Source organism: Rhinatrema bivittatum, chromosome 15, assembly GCF_901001135.1.
Source record: "Rhinatrema bivittatum chromosome 15, aRhiBiv1.1, whole genome shotgun sequence".
NCBI lineage: Eukaryota > Metazoa > Chordata > Amphibia > Gymnophiona > Rhinatrematidae > Rhinatrema > Rhinatrema bivittatum.
Window position 1 is genome coordinate 70,985,761 of NC_042629.1, and position 19,149 is coordinate 71,004,909.

A 19,149-nucleotide genomic window follows, 5' to 3' on the forward strand; every position below is an offset into this window, starting at 1 on the left:
AGAGCTGCTTGTACAGCCATCAGCCAAGCTTTAACCCATTCATTGACATGCCATGCACTGATACAGACTATTACACGCTTAGGGCAAACTCACTGCTCCTGCCAACTCCTTCCACTTGCAAAATGATCAGGAGATGTAGAACTGTCAGAGACGCACGGTTAGAGCAGGACCAAGCTCCAGCCATAGCTGTTCCCAGGAGTGCAAGGGTAAGAAATAGGCGGGATACTGTGGGCCACCTGACTCCAGGTCTAGGTTTTTTTTAAATTAAGACAGATCTAGTCCTGCTTTACTCCATTGCAGAAGCAGATTCACAGCTCTGAGGCTTCTCTAAGAAAAGCAGGATCTGTGCAGATTCATGCATGCAATGGATGTAAGATCCAGAACCAGATCCACCCGTCTTGGGAAAAAATACATGAAATTGGTAGCTCTGTTTTTTGATCCTCCGTTTTGAGATGCTCACAGGGAGAAGCCTCCAGAATGCTTTGCAGCAGCAGCAGCTGAAAAGCCAGGACTGACTCAGCTCATCCTCCTGACCTGGAACCAAGTTCCATCAGTCTGTTTGCCCCATTCAAACAATACACCAGATTTGTTTTTCAGCACTCTCGTGTCTAGTGCCGAGAAGCTCAATCAAAAAGAGGACAAATGGGAATGAACAGGGCTTTCCAGGGCTGTCCTGGTGACCCCCCACAGCCAGCTGGGTTTTCAGGATATCCACCATTAATATGCACGAGACACATTTGCTTGAAGCTGGGTGTACTGCAAAGAGCACAGCATGGAACGGACACCAATGCACGACGCTAAGTTTGGAGGAGATGCTCCGGTTCTCCCACGTTCTACAAAGACTTTGTCATCCCAACCTCTCTGCTGCTTCTCTCAGTTCTGCTCCGTGTTAGTTTTTTTTGGTTTTTTTTTTTTATCATGGTGCTTGGAAGCCCCGAGGGCGAGGAAGCTGAAGCACCTAAAATGAACCGGGTCTATTGAGAAGACTGCTCCTTGCAGAAGAGCACCCTCCTAATGTCACAGAAACGCAGATCCCGCACCCTGCCCAAACACACAGGTATACAGAGAGAGGGGCTTTTCAGCAGGGCAGACTTGTGTATCAGAATTTGGGCACTGGGGACTAAGAGAAAACCAAATGCATGTTTTGTACGTTCCTTTATAAAGGAGTTCTTAACAGACCCACATGGGTTTGAAGTCCATGCTCTTAGATTTCAGAGAGATTTGGGATGCCCATCACAACTTTTTAAAAAATTCACCTCAACTAGGGAAGCAATTGAAAGAAAAAAAGCACATTTCCTATTAAACGCCACCACGCTCCCTATTTGTAAAATTCAGCATCTGCTATCAGGATCAGACATGCTCAATCCTTGTCCTTAGTAAGCAGTGAGTTTTGTAACAGAACTACATGCCATGCAGAGCAATGGTCAGCTATAGCCAGGGCTGAGATTCATGTCCTAACCCTCCCTCCCCTCCTCACGGTGTCCTGAATATACAGAATATACGTTTCAGAAATCTGGCTTGTGCTCTCGTTTCTCCCATGTCATAAAGCACTAGGTCGCTTTACGGTGCGCGCTGCGTTGCTGCCCTCGGACACCCCCATGCAAGGCACGGCACTTACCGTCCAAGTGGCTGACTTGGCTGTGCTGGACTGCTGGAAGGTGACCTCAAAGTTGTGGGGACCAGGGTAGTCTGTGTTGGAAGGGATGACGGGTGCAGGTGACATGGCATCGAAGGTGGAGCTGGGCTGGGAGTAGGGCGAGTGGCTCGGGACGTTCGAGGCCAGCTCGGAACTGTAGGGGCTGGTGGAAGCCGCTCGACTGCCGACACTCTGATCCATGCTGCTGTTGAGCAAATTAAACTGGGACTGGAGAAGGGAAAAAGGGGAGGGGAGGAGAGAGAGAGAGAGAGAGTCAGGTATGAGGACTGAAGCATCAGCTGCTCTTCAGGTGTCTGCTTTCAGACTTCTTAAAGGCTCTAAGTTTGCTCAACAGTCACCCAAAATATTTCCTGTGGATTTTTTTTTTTTTGTTTACTTTCACAGGTCACTACTTGTGAAAGAAACTGTGACCTGTATTTCATCTTCATTAGAAGCTTTCTTCACCGAGGTAACCCCCGACAATCCACTGGATTTCTCAGAAAGGTGAAGAGGGGTTATGCAGAGAATGTAAACACCCCTACTGGCACTCGTCCTTTTCACCCATTCACCACTGAGACACTGTCCTACACTTCTGGTGCCAGCAATGGGATCCTAACTCGTTCAAGCCGGAGGTGGCTGCATCAGTGTATCTGGAAAGCAAAAACTGTCAAACCTGTCCGGGCATAAAGGCAGTTACAAGGGAAATTTTAAGAGATGTACAAAGGTATTTCCAGGAAAAACAACTAAAGCCAAACGGTTTGTCTCTTGTGGAAAATTTGCAGGGTTTTTTGGGGGTTTTTTTTAATGTCTGAACCTGTAAGATTTATTTTCAGTATAGAATGTAATAGGATTTTTTGATGAAACTGGCAAAAAAAACAGGCAACAGTCCTTTTGGGTGCATTTTGTAAACCCCTTTCCTCCCTCTATTTTTGTCCAGTATTCTCTGCCCACTGTGCAGAAAAATCTCTTCCTAATGTCTCTGCTGATTAGGTTTGTGGATTTTGCTGACTAAGCAAAAAAAAAAAAAAAAACCAACCCAAAAACCCACAACATTATTTGTGTTATGAAATTTTCCCTTTTTGCCCAACGCTACTCATTTCCTACAAGTTCCAATTCTTTCCTGTACATTATAACAGACAAAAAAAGTGCATCACACGGAACTGACTGTCCCTAAGGAGACCCTGCTAACGTAAAGAATCCAGCAACTTTGAATCTCCCTGTTTTTCACTTGTTCCCAGGAGTTCAAGGGACGTCAAGACAGCTGCCTGGAAAAATGAACTTCCAAAACTTCAAAAGTAAAATTCAGAGTGAGTTTTTACTAAACTCGCCTAGAACGTAGTAAATCTATTTCTCAGTAGCAATTTGGGAAGTTGGGGTAATAGGGGAAGGAGGGTTATGAGGAGCTTGGCTAGACAAGGGCGGGGGGCTCCTGCCAGCTCAGCTTTGGGGGAACTGCTCCGTCAGCCTCCTGGCAGCATCCCTGGGGTGGTGCCAGACGTTTTCCAGTGGAATATAAGCCACAGCACCGCGTCCCCTGCCCCTACCATGTTTTCAATAATTTCAAAAAGATTGAAACATAAAATATCAAGACCAGCTATTATTATAAAAATATTCTGTGCTGGCCCCCTATAGATTGTACCGTATGGAAAAGGTCTGACCGGCTGGTGCGCTCCCCCTCCTATTCATTATTTAAAATTATTTCTGTGCCGCCTATACAATAGTATAAGATCTAAGGAAGATGACAGAATTGAGAAGGGAGCTGCAAATGCTGTCACACTATTACTTGTTGCCATTCTGTCACATGTCTGGGTGTTGCACCATCTCCGTCTGCTGCCATTACCAGTAATGCACCAGAAACAGGAGATGCTGCGATCGCCGGAGATGTTACGAATACAGCAATAAAGGCAAAACACTTTTACATCTGAACAGAGCCCAAGAAACCTTTCAGAAGCCTCTCTGCAGTCACGTCAGGGTGGGATGGGTAGGAGGTCTCAACTTCCCAAGAGGAGCGCCAACCAATGCCTTTATCGGTCTCCTACCCGATCGTGCATGGCTAAACTAAAGCACGGGGCGATAAAGTGACCGGCCTGCCGTCTCACAGGGAGGGGTGGGGCAACAGTGGTCCAGGAATGCCCCACTCTTATGAGAGCTGTTTCTCCCCTTTTTCTCGCTTCCCATGCATAAACTTAATCCCTGACATCATTACACGAGCTCTGTCGACCTGCACAAGAGAAGGGAGAACACCAGACCTAGTACTGCAATGAAATTCTAGTTTAGGCAGAATATAAGCTACCCCCCATAATACTGTTCTCACTTCCATCCAAGACCAGTAAGGTAATGGCCTGCCCTTGACTCGCTGATACTGGCACATACGCTATAGCAAATGTCTAAAACCATGGAAAACGATGCAGCTGCGATCAGCTAACCTCACAAACTTGGGTTTCCAAACTACAACCAGTACAGCATTAGATCATCCTAACTGGGTTCCCAAAGCTCAGTCCCGTTACTTTAACTCTCTCTTTCTCTGTTGATGACCTTTGATCAGTTAGAGTGACGGGCAGCCCCAGGATCACTGCTCAAGACCAGTGCCCTGATGGGATCAGTGCTGTCCGCTGCATTGCACTGGAGGGGTGAGGGGTTTGCAGCTGTCAGTAGATTGATTGATTGATTGATTGATTTATTTCTAGTTTTTTATATACCGCGGTACGTAATGCACATCACCTCGGTTTACAGCAAACAGTAATTCAGCCAAAGGCTTTACAATGAACATAAGTGGAAAAAGCAAAGATAATAAGGTTTAATAAAAATGATAGTGTAGAACACTGCATTTCCATCCAATCAAACGCCTAATATGTTCCTTCCTTCTTGTGGAAATGATTCCTGTAAGAAGATTCTGTTCACAAAGCCTCTTTTCTTGTTGATTTCAAAGGTGCTCTTATAGAAGGAATCTACTGAATCTGAATCCACTGCAATTTCTGTTGTCGGCCATGGAGTTACCTGGGTGTGTTAGGCCACATATTCCTCCATGCAAGGATGTGTCTCAGTTTGAATTTGTTTCTGGGTTGGATGTAGCCTGGTTTAAAACTGGATCCAGTGTACTGATGACTGCCCCACTCCACCCAAGTGTGTGTGTGCGTGGTGCAGAGAAATGGGCAGAAGATTCCCCATAAGCTAAGCCGCCCTTCCCGTCTCACTTGGCAGCAATCTAAGCAAGGTAGAATGCCCAGGGACTGTCTCTATCACAGCTAGCTTTGCCCCGACTCAAAGAATGGGGCCAAAAATCATTCCTCTAGGTCTTGTTCCTCTGGGGCCTCAGGTCAGCGCTGCTTCAGAGTTAATTCAAGATTCATGGGGCCAGAATCCGCTGCATCTGGCAGATTCCGAGTCAGAAATGGACCATAGCTGAGTACAAAAACCACTGATCGGATGAAGGGAGCAAATGCTGTCTATTAAATTAGTCCAATGAAAAGGTCTCCCAATTTCCTTTACAAAGTCCAGCAGCTGCACCTAAGCTTCCTGATTTTCCCATCAGCTAAACTCCAGTTATTCTAAGGATTGCTTTTTTCCACTCTTTCCAGAGAGTTCATTGTCCAGACTTGTTAAACTTATTCCACAGTAAGACTTGCACCAGAAAGAAAAAAAACAAAAACATATTCCTCACCCCCTCCCCCTCCCCCAAAAAATAAAAAAAGATCAGAAAGAAGTAGAGAGACAGGAGCAGAAAGGGGACAGGATAACAGGACAGACGTCTGACTACCAACAAAAAAATGAATAAGAAGTTAACACCTGCATGCATTAATGGGGGAAAACAAATCAATAGGCGCCCCATTCAGGATCCTATGGCATGCCGTCAGGATGAGAAACCTGGGTGAAAGAAGAAATGCCATCAAGCTAATTACGACATGCCCTGAACGAGACCGAGGCACCCGCACAGGCACCTACACGCCGAGAAACATTCTGCAGACATGCTCGGGAAAATGCTGGCTGCCAGCCCCGTGCAAAGAAACAAAATCAGATCAGAATGGGTCTCGACCAAAGGTCACCGCTTGCAAAAGCTGCAGGAGAAGCAACCTCCCTTGTATGGGCATTTCCTCTCCCTAACCCCTTCTTTGCAGTGACCCCTGCAGTCAGGTTCCCCCCAGTGTGCTGTAAGGCACCTTTGAGTGTTTTAGAACAAAAACTAATGAATGTTCACTTTGCAGATTCTTTTCTTTTTTTTAGCAGGATCTGCCCCTCTAGGACCGTATTATTTGTCTGTCTGTTAACAGAGGGAGGCACAGACCTGCCTACCTGGGTCACATCCTTTGGATGCCAGAGTCTCTGATTAGTTCATGAAAAAGGCGCACGAGGGGACTCTTTTTGGGTTAACAGGGGCTCGCATGGGTCCGTGAGCAAGGTGTAGAGCACTGCCTGCTATGTGGAAAATAGATGGTTTTGGCATTGTTAACCCAGGTGCGCACACCCTGACGCACATCCTAATGTCGAGTCCTCTTACAGCAATAAAGGACCTCGGGTGCAAGGTGCTAAAGCCTGGTTGAGACATCCATTGGGGCATGATCCCCAACCAGGTCCTGGAGGAGCCCTTGCGCAGTCAGGTTTTCAGGATTTCCAGAATGGATATCCATGAGAGAGATTTGCATGCACTGCCTCTAGGATCAGATTGGGGACCACTAGCTGGACACTGGGAGGCACAAGATGAAAAACTCAATTACCCCAAGAAGCATACTGCACAGGTAAAGCACAACTTGAGCTGTGCTTTGCTTTGATTTTAAAGAGCTGTAACCCTGCCTCGGTGCTTTTTTATCTGTTCATGACTACATGGTTACGAAGTGACCAAGTAGTCTTATCAGCCATTCCTCCATCGATATCCAGAGCCCAAGAGTGGAAGGGACCTCAGAAGTTATGCTAGAGTATGGTAGTTATCACTATGACGTCATTTTACTTTTAACTCCTAGAAAAGAGGCAGAAATGTTTGCTCTGGAACTGCACAGCGAGGCATTCAGCTCAGCACACCAGCTTTCTCATCCAGCTGTTAATAGCTACAGATCTTCCACTGCCAAGCTACTGTAGACAATGCATCGGGTGCCAGAGACAATATACACTCTCCTAGCATTTCAGTATCATGGAAATGATCTGCATTAATGCTGATAGGCACCTCTAAGCAACATCACAGCGAGTGTTATAAAAATAATGTTTGGAACATTTCTCAAGTATGCTAGTTGATTGGTTAATTGCTGGCATGATTGTATTGTAACTGGCAATTTTATCCTCCCTATGTAGTGCAGATTTCACATTTTCAGGAAGCAGAGGACACTGCTGCTCAGATTGAGACAACTCGATGGAAGGTGTTCAAACATGAACAAGGAGGCAGGGACTCCAAGCATTTCTTAGCTCCTGAGAACAGAAATGGGGGCCAGGGCGGATTGACATCAGAAAGCGAAGAGGTTGCGTGGACCAGGTTTTCTCAAGCTGGTCCTCAGGAACCCCGCCTAGCCAGGCCGGTTTTCAGGATGCCTCGGATGAATACGCAGGCAATAAATGGGCATACGATGGAGGCGGTGCGTGCAAAAGCCGCTCATGTATCTTCGCTGTGGAAGTCCTGAAAACCCATGTGAGTGGGCAGGTCTCAAGGGCCGGGCTGAGAACCACAAGGCTAGAAAACCCCTGAACTAACAGAAAAAGACAAATGTCTTTCTTCGGTTCAAAAAAGAAGCTGCTATGATTTGCTAGGGGAATGCACAAAAAAATAAATGAAGAGCTCTGCCAGCTATGGTACTTTTTATATTAAATCAAAATAAAGGTTAGACAAATATATTTATATATGAACATTCAAAACCCCCATGGGGTCCCTTCTTCCCATGTGGTAGCAAGGATCAAGGGAGGAAGCAAATATATACAGGAAAATAGCATATAGGAATATTTTCAATTCATGTTTCTCTATAGGGGGCTCCATAACTATATTAATACAAATATGTTCTTCTTAAGATCAGATTCACATTGAACCCGTGGCTATAGTTGACGTTTCATGCCTTGTGCACTCGGAACTGAGACCTATCCCACAGGAAGAGCTGCCACGTCGTTTGAGAAAAGTCTCCTTGATACCTCCCATGGGCAACACGTGGTCTAGGTCAGTCACTGGGCTACTCTCTCCCGCAGAGTATTCGTGATCCAGCAGTGTGCCTGGTAACAGCCATGTTGTGACTTTGCCCTTTCAAGACTAACTCTTCTTCCCATGGAATGGACGCTTTCAGAAAATATTCCATTCACTCTTTGCTGATGCTTTTGTAATAGATGTCTTTCAGTACTGAAGAAATTTGTCATAAGATGGTCATATTTTTTGAAGTAGCAAAAAGGCATTTTTGGGAGTATGCATTGGTTATCACTGTTAGCTTGGTTTCATCTAGTATGAGTAATTAAACTAGTTATTATGAACAAACCCTTTTCGCTTTCTTACTTGGTTAATTTGTTCAGTATCTATTCCTCTTTTGAAATTGATGTGCTTAAGTGAAATGTGTTCTTGGACTGGATTAGACAAATATTATCTTTGATAGTTCCCAGCCACCTTATTTTTGTGCAGGTCCTCCACGGGAGGGGAGGGGAAGGACAAACCTCCAAGGCCCCAGGTGTTAGGCCTACTCTAATCTTTTCAATACCAAGGACAAAGCTGGATGTTGTGATGGGGTTCCAACATAAAACTTTATTGAAGTACTTCAGCATGAATATGGCACTTGATACAAATGTTTCTGGTAATATAAGAACATAAGAACATAAGAAACTGCCATACTGGGTCAGACCAAGGGTCCATCAAGCCCAGCATCCTGTTTCCAACAGTGGCCAATCCAGGCCATAAGAACCTGGCAAGTACCCAAAAACTAAGTCTATTCCATGTAACCATTGCTAATGGCAGTGGCTATTCTCTAAGTGAACTCTTCATTCCCATCTGTAGAGTAAGAAGGATGGTAAACTTCCAACAAAAATATCCATAACGCAACTGAAAGCAGTGAATCTGTGGTCCTTAGTATGTCCCTTTCGGTCCCTTCTTTTTCCTTGGATGGACTATGAAGCTTACCCTAGGCAAATTGGAAAGAGATTCTCCTGAAAGAGCTGGGATCCACTGTTTGATCTCTCTCCTCTCCTCTCTCTTGTACCTTGTGGGCACCTCTGCACTCCTCCTTCCACCAATTGCTGCATTGGCAATGGAATCCCTTGGACTGAGGAAAATCCAGATGACTTAAAAAAACAAACAAAAAAAAACCCCTCAACTCTTCATTCCCATCTGTAGAGTAAGAAGGATGGTAAACTTCCAACAAAAATCACAACATGAGTAAACCACTCAAAAACAAGAGAGAAGCTACCAGCCACTGAATGTGAATTAGAATAAATACATAAGAAGTCTCAGCCAAGACACTGGACCTATACTTTTGCAAATTTAAGGGAACTGAAAGGAAAATCTCTTGTTAATAAGCAAGCAGGAATAAGCCATTGCAGCAACCTCTCATGGGGGTGCAGTGGCAATGTTTTATACATCCCTCTACGTTATCCTGCAAGGCTTACTACTAGGCCACATTTCTTAGTAGCAATCAATAATACCAAATGTAACACGATTTCCAGCAAACCTCTCTCTTACTCTATGGCTAAGGTGCCCAGGCACACTTATGTCATAATGGAACAAACCGAGCTGCTTCTGGATTCTCTACGGACAGCGGGAACTACAAGTCCCAAGATTCAATGGGTGGAAGCCAGGATCAGCTCAGCCTGCCAGTAGGGATGTGGTTTTGTTTGAAAAGAAACCAGGCAATTTTAGTGACAGTTCCCAATTTGTTTCAATTTTTAAAAAATAAAACGAAAAATAAACAAAATTTTTTTTTCGTTTCTTTTTCAAATGCCACAAAAAACAATATCCCCTCCTCTCTCCACAAACCCTCCTACCATGGTTTTCTTTTTCTTCACAGAGCAGGAGCAATCCCCAGTCAGTCCTGCCCTGACAGCGGTGTGCTGAGGCACTCTCGTTAATTTAGTCCAAGCAACGTGGGGCCAGTCAGACCCAGACCAGCACCTGGAAGTGTACTGCAAAGAGGCACATGTAAATGCCACCTTTTAAATATTTTATGTTACCTTTATGCAATTTTATTTTGGGGGCAGAAAGGAGCTCCACCCCTGCTTTTGTGAAATGCTGTGGGTTCAGGACAGCAACTGTAAAATGGAATCAAAGGGTGCATGAATGCTTAGCCAATCCAAGCCATCTGATTGGCTAAATACCCACAAACATTATCAGATGTACAGCTTATTGGTTAAAGCATGTTCTAGTCCTGGGGGAATTCTGTGCTACTGTGGAGTGCAGAATTTGTGCAGAATTCCCCCTCCCATGCAGAATTTAGTTTTTTGCACAGAATTTCAGAGAGAGGCCCTGTGGGCTGCGAGCAAGGAGAGTCCAGCCTGGGGCAGCAGCTGGCCGTGAACGGAGTCCGTCCCGCTCGCGGCAAAGATCAGGCCCGGGGTAGCCACTGGCCATGAGCAGAGTGGGTCCCACTGATAGCGAAGATGAGGCTGGGGCAGCAGCCGGCTGTGAGTGGACTCCATCCTGCTCATGCAAAGATCAGATGCGAGGGTCAGCTGGCTGCAAGCAGAACAGCAAAGATCAGCAGGCCCAGCATAATAGGCAAGAAAGCTTGCGAGCTTGTATGAGAGAGGCAGTGTGCTTGTGAGATGTGTGTGTGTATGTGAGAACATGAGTGAGAGATTGTGTGTGTATGAGAGAGGGGGAGGAGCCTGTGTGAGGGGGTGTGTATGTGCAGGAGAGAGAAGGAGCCTGGGTGATGGGGTCTGTGTGTGTGTGTGAGAGAGAGAGAGAAGGACAGAGGGAGCCTGTGTGAGGGTGCGTGTGCGAGAGAGAGAGAGAGGAAGCCTGTGTGAGAGAGGTACAGGAGAAGTCTGTGTGAGAGGGTGTGTATGTGTGTGTGACAGAGGGAGCCTGTGTAAGGATGTGTGTGTGTGCACATTAATGAGAGGGACAGAGGAAGCCTGAATGGATAAAGGGGTCAAACTGTGGGAGTGGAGGGCTAGGGGGTGGAAATAGAATGGAAGGATTTGAACATGGAGGGGGAGGGGAGAGGAGAGCGGAGGAGTTGGGGCCTAAAAGGGCAGAGTGAAAGAGGTCTGGCCAGGGGAGAGAGGTGGAAGGGACACTCTTACAGTGTACTTCCAAGGGAATTCTGCTCAAAATATTTAAAACTCTGCATCTTTGAGTAATTACTTTTCTGTATTGCATTTTAAAGTAATTACTTAAAATAACAGAATACACATCACAGCCTTTAACTAACATAAAGTATGCAGAATTTTGCAGAATTTTAAATTTCTGTGTGCAGATTTTTTTTGTGTGCAGAATTCCCCCAGGAGTAATGTTCCTGCCATGCACCCTGGTGTTCCCAGTCTGAGAATCAGTGTTTAGTAGCAGAGGAACTCTCACTCTGGGATGAGACCAGCTTGGAAGTGCAACAGGGTAATTTTGCCAGAGATGCTAAGTGACCCAACTCAAGAAGGGAGGTTGTAGGAGTGAGAAGCAGGATTTAAAACCTGAGCTCCCTGTTCTGGGCCCATTAATTCCCTGTGAAGAAAAACATCATTTAAAGAAGGTTAGGGGGGAACACTGGCATTCAATATTGGCATTTTTTCATTTACTTGAAAAAAGAAAAGCTGTTTTTGCACACCTGGCATTCAAAAGTTCTTTCAGTGATGAAAACGTTTCAGATAGGTATGTTTCCTACCACGGACACTACATTCTTAGATAAATGCCCCAGAGCATAATGTAGGGTGCAATGAAAGGAGTCAGAGGCATAAAGGACTGATAGATTCATTTCAGGAATGTGTGTGGCTTTCCTTTCTCGCTTTTAGTCAAACTTGTCTGTGGTAACTTCAGCGAGAATGGCTTGGAAACAGCCAGGAGGAATGAGGAGGCAGACTCTGGCTATCTCCTTCTGTGCAATTTATTTACAGTGATAAATGAAGAGCAAAGCTAAATAAACAAACGATGCAGCTCACCGTAACTTCAGGTGACGCACAGTCCTCAAACATAGCAGGTTTTCTCATACCGTGCATGCGTCTCTGCCTGCTCCCAGGGGCCCGTTTAAACCTTTCAGGCCCTGAGTTCTTAAACTCTGGTGAGGGGCTCCTCCCTTCACCCAGGATTCCCTTTGAGTTTGGTTTTTAAGGAGGACCGGGCGAGACAGCTGTGCCCAGTCATTTAAGGTAGTCTGAGGGCGTTTTCTATAAACTCCCTCACATACCCTCCCCCTCAGCTCAGTCTTTGCCTGTACAAGAGACACCTCTCTGGATAGGAAATCCACATTGGCATTTTCCTTTCTTGCCCTATGTGGCATCGGATAGCTGAAGGGATGTAGGGCCAGGAACCACCTTATCACCTTTGCATTGGACTCCTTATTTCTATATATCCACAGAAATGGTTGGTCGTCCGTTATGGGCGTGAACTGCCGTCCCAGCACGTATAGCATAAGGCTTCTAAAGCCCACTTGACTGCCGAGGCCTCTTTCTCAACTGTTGAGTAACGCCTTTCTCTTGGCATCAACTTCTGGCTAATGTATGCCAGAGGATGTTCTTGATCATCCTTCTCTTGGACTAGTATAGCTCCCAAGCCTATTTCTGAGGCATCGGGCTGCACCATGAAGGGTTTGGTGCAGACCAATGAGCTAACTCTCTTGAGAAAGAAGATGTTTTATTATATGTATCGATATTGTTTAGTTTATTGCTTGTTTTATGTGTTTTGTTTTTAGCATTAATAATTTATGTATAATGGATTTTATGAATGTTTATTGTACACCACTTAGAAATTATGATTTGCAGTATATAAATTTTAAATAAATAAATAAGTCTGGGCTTATCAGGATCAAAGCATATTGGCTCTTTCAGAGCCCTGAAAGCCTTCTCTGCTTTAGCTGATCACTGGACCTTCTCTGGTGCTTTCATCAACAACATCCTTGTGAGAGGCTCTGCCTTCTCCAAGTAATTGGGTCTAAACTTTCTGTAGTATCCCGTAAGGCCTAGGAATGCTCTCACTTTCACTTTTGTTTGTGAGACTGACACCCGGGTGATTGCCTCGATCTTCCGGGTCTGTGGATGGACTTTGCCCTTCCCCAGAGTGTAGCCAAGATACTGAACTTCTTGCCCTCCCAGCAAGCACTTCATGGGATTAGCTGTTAGCCCTGCTTTCCTCAGACTGGTTAGCATGGCCTGGAGTTGGCTTAGATATGTCTTCTGGGCTGTACACCACGATGTCATCCAAGTAGCGGCTGTGTACCCGTGATGTGGGAGGAGCAGGCGATCAACCAAGCGTTGAAATGTTGCAGGGGTGCTATGGAGTCCAAAAGGGAGAATGATGAACTGGAAAAGTCCACGTGGCATCAAGAACACAGTCTTCTCCTTCATTATTGGCATGAGAGGCATCTGCCAATACCCTTTTGTAAGGTCCCGGGTGGAGATAAACTAGGCTGATCCCAGACGTTCCCGTGGCCTGTTTAAACCTTCCAGGTCCTGAGTTCTTAAACTCTGATGAGAGGTTCTTCCCTTCACTCAGATTCCCTGTGGGTCTGATTTTTAAGGAGGACCAGGCAAGACAGTCCTTTAAGGCAGTCTGACGGAGATTTCTATACACTCGCACTGTTAACCCGTCATTGGACGCACGTTTTCGATGCGCTAGCGTTACCCCTTATTCAGTAAGGGGTCGAAAACGCGCGTCCAACCCCCCGAACCTAATAGCGCCCGCAACATGCAAATGCATGTTGATGGCCCTATTAGGTATTCCTGCGCGATTCAGAAAACAAAATGTGCTGCCAAGCCGCACGTTTTGCTTTCAGAAATTAGCGCCTACCCAAAGGTAGGCGCTAATTTCTTCGGGCACCAGGAAAGTGCACAGAAAAGCAGTAAAAACTGCTTTCTGTGCACCCTCCGACTTAATATCATGGCGACAATAAGTTGGAGGTCCCGAAAGTTTCGAAAAGTAAAAAAAAAAAAAAATTTGAAGTCAGCCCGCGGCTGTCGGGTCGAAAACCGGATGCTCAATTTTGCCAGCATCCGGTTTCTGAGCCCGTGGCTGTCAGCGGGCTCGAGAACAGACGCCGGCAAAATTGAGCATCGACTGTCAAACCCGCTGACAGCCACCGCTCCGGTCCAAAAGGAGGCACTAGGGACGCGCTACTTTCCCTAGCGCCTCCTTTTGCCTGTTTATACCGCTGGGCCTCATTTGAATAGAGAATCGCCCGCTTTCCCGCAGACTTTACTGTATCGGCCCGAGTGTCATCACAGAGCCACAAGAATATTAGAAGGCATGCCTCATTTCAGAGCACTGTTTTTCTCTCCTGGGCAGAGGCTGTAACACGTGGCTGAGCATGGTGAAATCAGGAGGTGGGCAAAAAATTATGCACAGGAACAAGCTCAATCTGCCCCTTTTCTCAGTTTTCAAAAGACTTGACTCAGAAGATGAGCTGAACACACATTTTCCAGATAAAGGCATGTTTTTGTGAAGTGATCCATCATGCTTTGAAAGGGTGGGAATTACATTTCTTTTCGGTGTAAGCCTCAAAGGCAGGAGGAGGGAGAAACCAGGCAAAAATAGAACATTCCTTATTGATAGATAATTATCTATAGAACAAGAAACGCAAGACTTTTAACATAAGGAAGGTGATGAGGAAACGTAACCATAGTCAACAAAGAATGACAAATTGTTTTATTAAATACATTTTTTTTACCAGCTATGTTTCAATATATAGGGACCAGAAGACATAGATTAGAACTGATCGAGATGTTTGTTTTGAAATGGAGAGAAACTTTTATACAGCGCAAGAAATGAGGATGGAGCAATCTTCCATAAAAAATAACTCTGTATTAATTTTACAGTGATGGGGGGTAGGATATTTACAAACAAACTGGCAGATTTTAAAAACGCTATGGGGTAGATTTTCAAAGGGGTACGCACGTAAGATACGCGCATAACCCCCGAAACCTACCCTAAACCCCCCCCCCTGCGTGCGCCGAGGGACGCGCGTAAGTCCCGGGGCTTGCAAAAAGGGGTGGTCGGGGGCGTGGCCAGGGGGCATGGTTAGAGATCGGGGGCGTGTCCAGGGGCATGTGGGCGGTCCGGGGGCGTGGCCGAGTGCCCCAACACAGCGTGGCCGAGTGCCCCGACACAGCGGCCTGTGTCGGGGCCTGCTGCGTCGGTGCGCGTAAGTTACTACTGCCCGGAAGGTGCGGGGGGTAGAAAAAAAGTTCCCTCCGAGGCCGCTCCGATTTCGGAACGGCCTCGGAGGGAACGGGCAGCGCTCGCAGGGCTCGGCGCGCGCAAGTTGCACAAATGTGCACCCCCGTGCATGCGCCGACCCCGGATTTTATAAGATACGCGCGGCTACGCACGTATCTTATAAAATCCGGCGTACTTTTGTTCGCGCGCGCGTTTTTTTTTTTTAATCTACCTCTATGCGTGCCAAAGCCCAGAGATACGTGCATGACTCGGCCCAGCGCCACACGGATTTTAGAAACCGTGCGAGTACGCACATATCTCCTGGTACGCGCACAAATCGAAAAGTTGAAAAAAGGGGCGGGGCGTTGCCAGGGAATGGGTGGGGCATGGGCGAGCCAAATCTGTAACATGAAGTCTGCGCACGTGGACAAGCACGCGCCGGGACCCCTACCGCATAATTTTACTTTTGCTAAGGACAACCGGTAAGTAAGTAATAAAATAACAAAAACTAGATTAATCTGCAGGGTTTTAAGGAAGGGAGCTAATAGGGTAAAAAGGAGGCAGATTAACTAGGGGGTTTAGGAAGTCCTCTCCTTTACTGGGATGAACTGGAAACAAGCTGGGGAAACGGGTACTAATTGCGTTGGTGTGCGCATCTACTAAAATTCCTCTACTTCCGCGATCGAGGCGGCATTTGTGCGCCCATTCGCGTGTCAAAATAAAGTTGTGTGCACATGTACGCACGTACAGCCAATTTTATAAGAGGTGCAAGTATGCGCGTATATACGCGCGTATGTTATAAAATCACCGCGTCCATGTGTGCGAGCCGCCAAACGCATGCACATGTGCCCACGCGCAGGTCTTAAAAGTCACCTCTAAATGGTATATTTTTAACTGCGAACAACATTCATGAGCTTAAGGACATATGGGCAGCATATTCACAGTGCATTCAGCGCTTGATAGCTGGATAGGTAAGACTTATCCGGCTATCTTTTAGTCGCATAGAAAGTGGGCGGGCGAATCAGGGCAGTGCTACTTATCTGCTTAACTTAACTGGATAAGTAGTGATATTTGCTCTTATCTGGATAAGTTAGATTAGCCATAGTACTGGTGTTACTTAGCCGGATATAACTTATCCAGCTAAGTAATGATTTGTGCATGGATATTCAGCAGCACAGCTGTGCCGCTGAATATCCCTTGTAACTTAGCCAAATATGTTACCTAGCCAGATACTTTCTGAATATCGGGCCCATGATATGTAACGGATGCTCAAAGATTTGGGAAAAGGTTAACCCCCATGAGGAAACGCATTTTGTATAGCCTTTAAAACGACAAAGCCAGTTTTCTAAGTTTGCATGGAAACACTTTTGTTTCATTTCGTTTTTCGTCTTGTTCACTACTTTTGTTGTTGTTGTTGTTTTGTTTTCCTCCTGTGTTGTAGTGCACGCTAAACCTACTTAGTGCACACTCGCAAAGTGAATCCGAATTTTGAAGGCTTTTGTGCTGTTTTGGGTGGGAAACAACAAATGTCATCGGTGTTTTTCATTCCTCGCCGATTTAGGACAGACGCAGCGTGTGGGTTAAATACTGTTAATGGTGGGATTAGCTGGCTGGAAGCCTCAGGGTTAAATGAGTGAGTTTCAAGCACTCTGTGGACTGAATGTGCCAAGCTGGGATCTTTAAAAGGAGCCTGGCTACCGAGACAGCCATATTGGGCAAGAAACGTGGCTACTGGGAAGCAAACTGACAGACTATTTTCAGAGTAACTAAATGTCACGGTGAAAAAAAAAAGAAATATACATGGTAACATACTTGATGGCAGATAAAGACTCCAGTCTGTTGCAGGCTTTGTTATAAATACTGTAATAATTGCTCAGTTATTACTAATTATTACTACTTATTTCCAAAGTGCTACTAGACATATGCAGAGCTGTACAGTTATATATATTTATTTATATATAATATAACAGTGCAGGGAGCTTACAGTCTAGCTAGACTATTCATAAGCATAATTCATGATAGGAAAATGCAATATTCCATATTCAAGTTAGTTAGGTGTGTGTTAGTTGACTCAGAGCTGTTTCTACCACAGTCATACTCCAATGATTTACTCTGTTCGGTTGGAAAATACTACCACCAGTTCTACATTCTATGGCGTCTCTAATGATATTGCTTACTTCATCAATGATAAAAGTAGTCTCCTCCACCGGCTGAAGTTACTGTTTACCACTGTAGCTGCAACTTTGCGAGGTGGATTTGAGAAGAGGTTTAACAGTATCTGGACCGGTCCTTGTTTCCCTGAGGCTTTTCATTAGGCCACACAGAGAAGAAGAAAGCATCTTGCTCTTGGTGCTTTTTTGCCTGTTGGCATTTGTTTTACTAAGGTTGGCTTGCACATTCATAGGAAAGGCTCTTTATGAATTCTGCGGCTATGGACAAGAAAACTTAAAAACTATGCCTTGCCAGCGAGGAGGCTTTAAGGGTTATTTTCTGGGCAGATTTGAGTGTATTTAGTACAAAATGGGGTGGAATTAGTAGCTGAGCTAGGTGCCCTCAGGGAGTGGAATATTCCAGGCTACTCACAAACCTGCCGGTCACTAGATTGGGTGTAGTTGTGTGACTTTATTCCACCATCAAGGAAGAGGAAATCCGTGATCACCGTAGAGCTGTTTTGGAGGAAAGGTATTCTGCTGCCTAGGCAGACTCTGGAGTAACCTGGACACAGACAATTCTTACTGGGCTTCTCTGCCAATAACACTTTGATTCTTATTGTATTTGATGCAACAAAAGAAGGCTTCCACCATGAGGGAAACGGCCAACAAAATAAATCTTTGGTTTCCAGCCTCTCATTTCAACACTGAAACAGACGTCCCATTAAACTCCAGAGTGTCGGCCTGTTAGAAGGTATATTTCATATTTGACCCTATTTATTTGTTTATTTAAAGGTTTTTCTATACCGACAATCGTAGGGTAACATCATATCGGTTTCCATGAAACATGAAAAACAGCAAAAGTTGCTTTACAGAGAACTAGAAAATAATGGTAACTGGTAACGCTAATGAAAAAACAATATTACCTAACAATAATACAAAAATTATATTACAAGAGCATAAGGAGGGGGAAAGGGAGAGTGTAACAAGAGGAGGGTCATAGGGGAAAGGACGGATGAAGGAGGAAGGAAGAAAAAAAGGGGGGGAGAGGGGTGAAAATAGTGAGAGAAAAAATAAGAGCGGAAATTACAAAAAAAAAAAAAAAGGGGGGTGATAATATACAGAAAAATCTGTAAACAATGTTCAAAGCTGAGATTATATAAAACAGGTACTATGAATAAGGTACAATGATGAGATTATATAAAACAGGTACTATGAATAAGGTACAATGATGAGGTTCCATAAAACAGGTACAATAATTGCGAGAATAAATAATATGAACATCATAGTGATTAGAGGATGGAGGGACACAAGGGAGGGACGATCAGGAGTAGGCTTCTCTGAATAGCCAAGTTTTAAGTTTTTGTTTGAAGTTTTGTGGGCAGAACTCTTGACGGAGGTCAGAGGGCATAGCGTTCCAGATTGCTGGCCCTGCTATGGATAGGGCACGCTCTTTAGTTGTAGTGAGGTGTGTAGACTTGGTGGGTGGTGTGTGCAAGGCAGCGGAATATTGAGATCTAGTGGAAGTGTAGGGAGTTTATGGATTTAATATATTTAATTCCATTGTAACTGGCTAGGTGTGTATCCATAATTATCACAAGCAGACTAGGTCATCAGACCACTGCGATGGGAAGGTAGCTCACATTAGGGGAAGGGCTCTCAGATGTGAAAGGCACAGATTTTTCTGGTTACCTAACACGAGTGAGTGGCAAATAAATCCCATATTGCAGTTTTTTTATGTCTAGGTGAACAACTTTCCCTTGAAATATCATCTGATAGAAAATGCAGCCATTTGTAAAGAGAGAAAACAGACCATGTCCTGCATCACTTTGGCTCTTCACTAGAAAGGGAAATTGACTTTTGGTTCATTTTATTGCACAATTATGTGTTGCTAATTTATTTTATTAATGGCTTAAAGAACAGGCATAGTACTAAAAATAAAAACAAAAATGTCCCCGAAGACACCTATCATTGTTAACATTTATGGGAAGTGACATTGTCACAAGTACTGGGAGGTTGGTTTTTTTGTTTTTTTAGAACGAAATATTTGGTGGCAAGGGCTTACCCGCTGGTCCAGGACTCTGCTCGCCAGGATGGCCCAACAGCAACAGTCAGCG

General features: G+C 45.1%; 1 protein-coding gene across 5 annotated transcripts in view; it reads right to left on the bottom strand.

Moving 5' to 3' along the window:
- TP73 (tumor protein p73) overlaps nt 1-19,149 on the bottom strand; it is a 121,163-nt gene that overhangs the window by 54,792 nt on the left and 47,222 nt on the right. For all 5 annotated transcript variants that reach the window (XM_029577921.1, XM_029577925.1, XM_029577924.1 and 2 more), the window contains exon 4: nt 1,619-1,864. In XM_029577921.1, the coding sequence (XP_029433781.1) occupies nt 1,619-1,864 (246 nt within the window). The remainder of the gene's footprint in view (nt 1-1,618; nt 1,865-19,149) is intronic.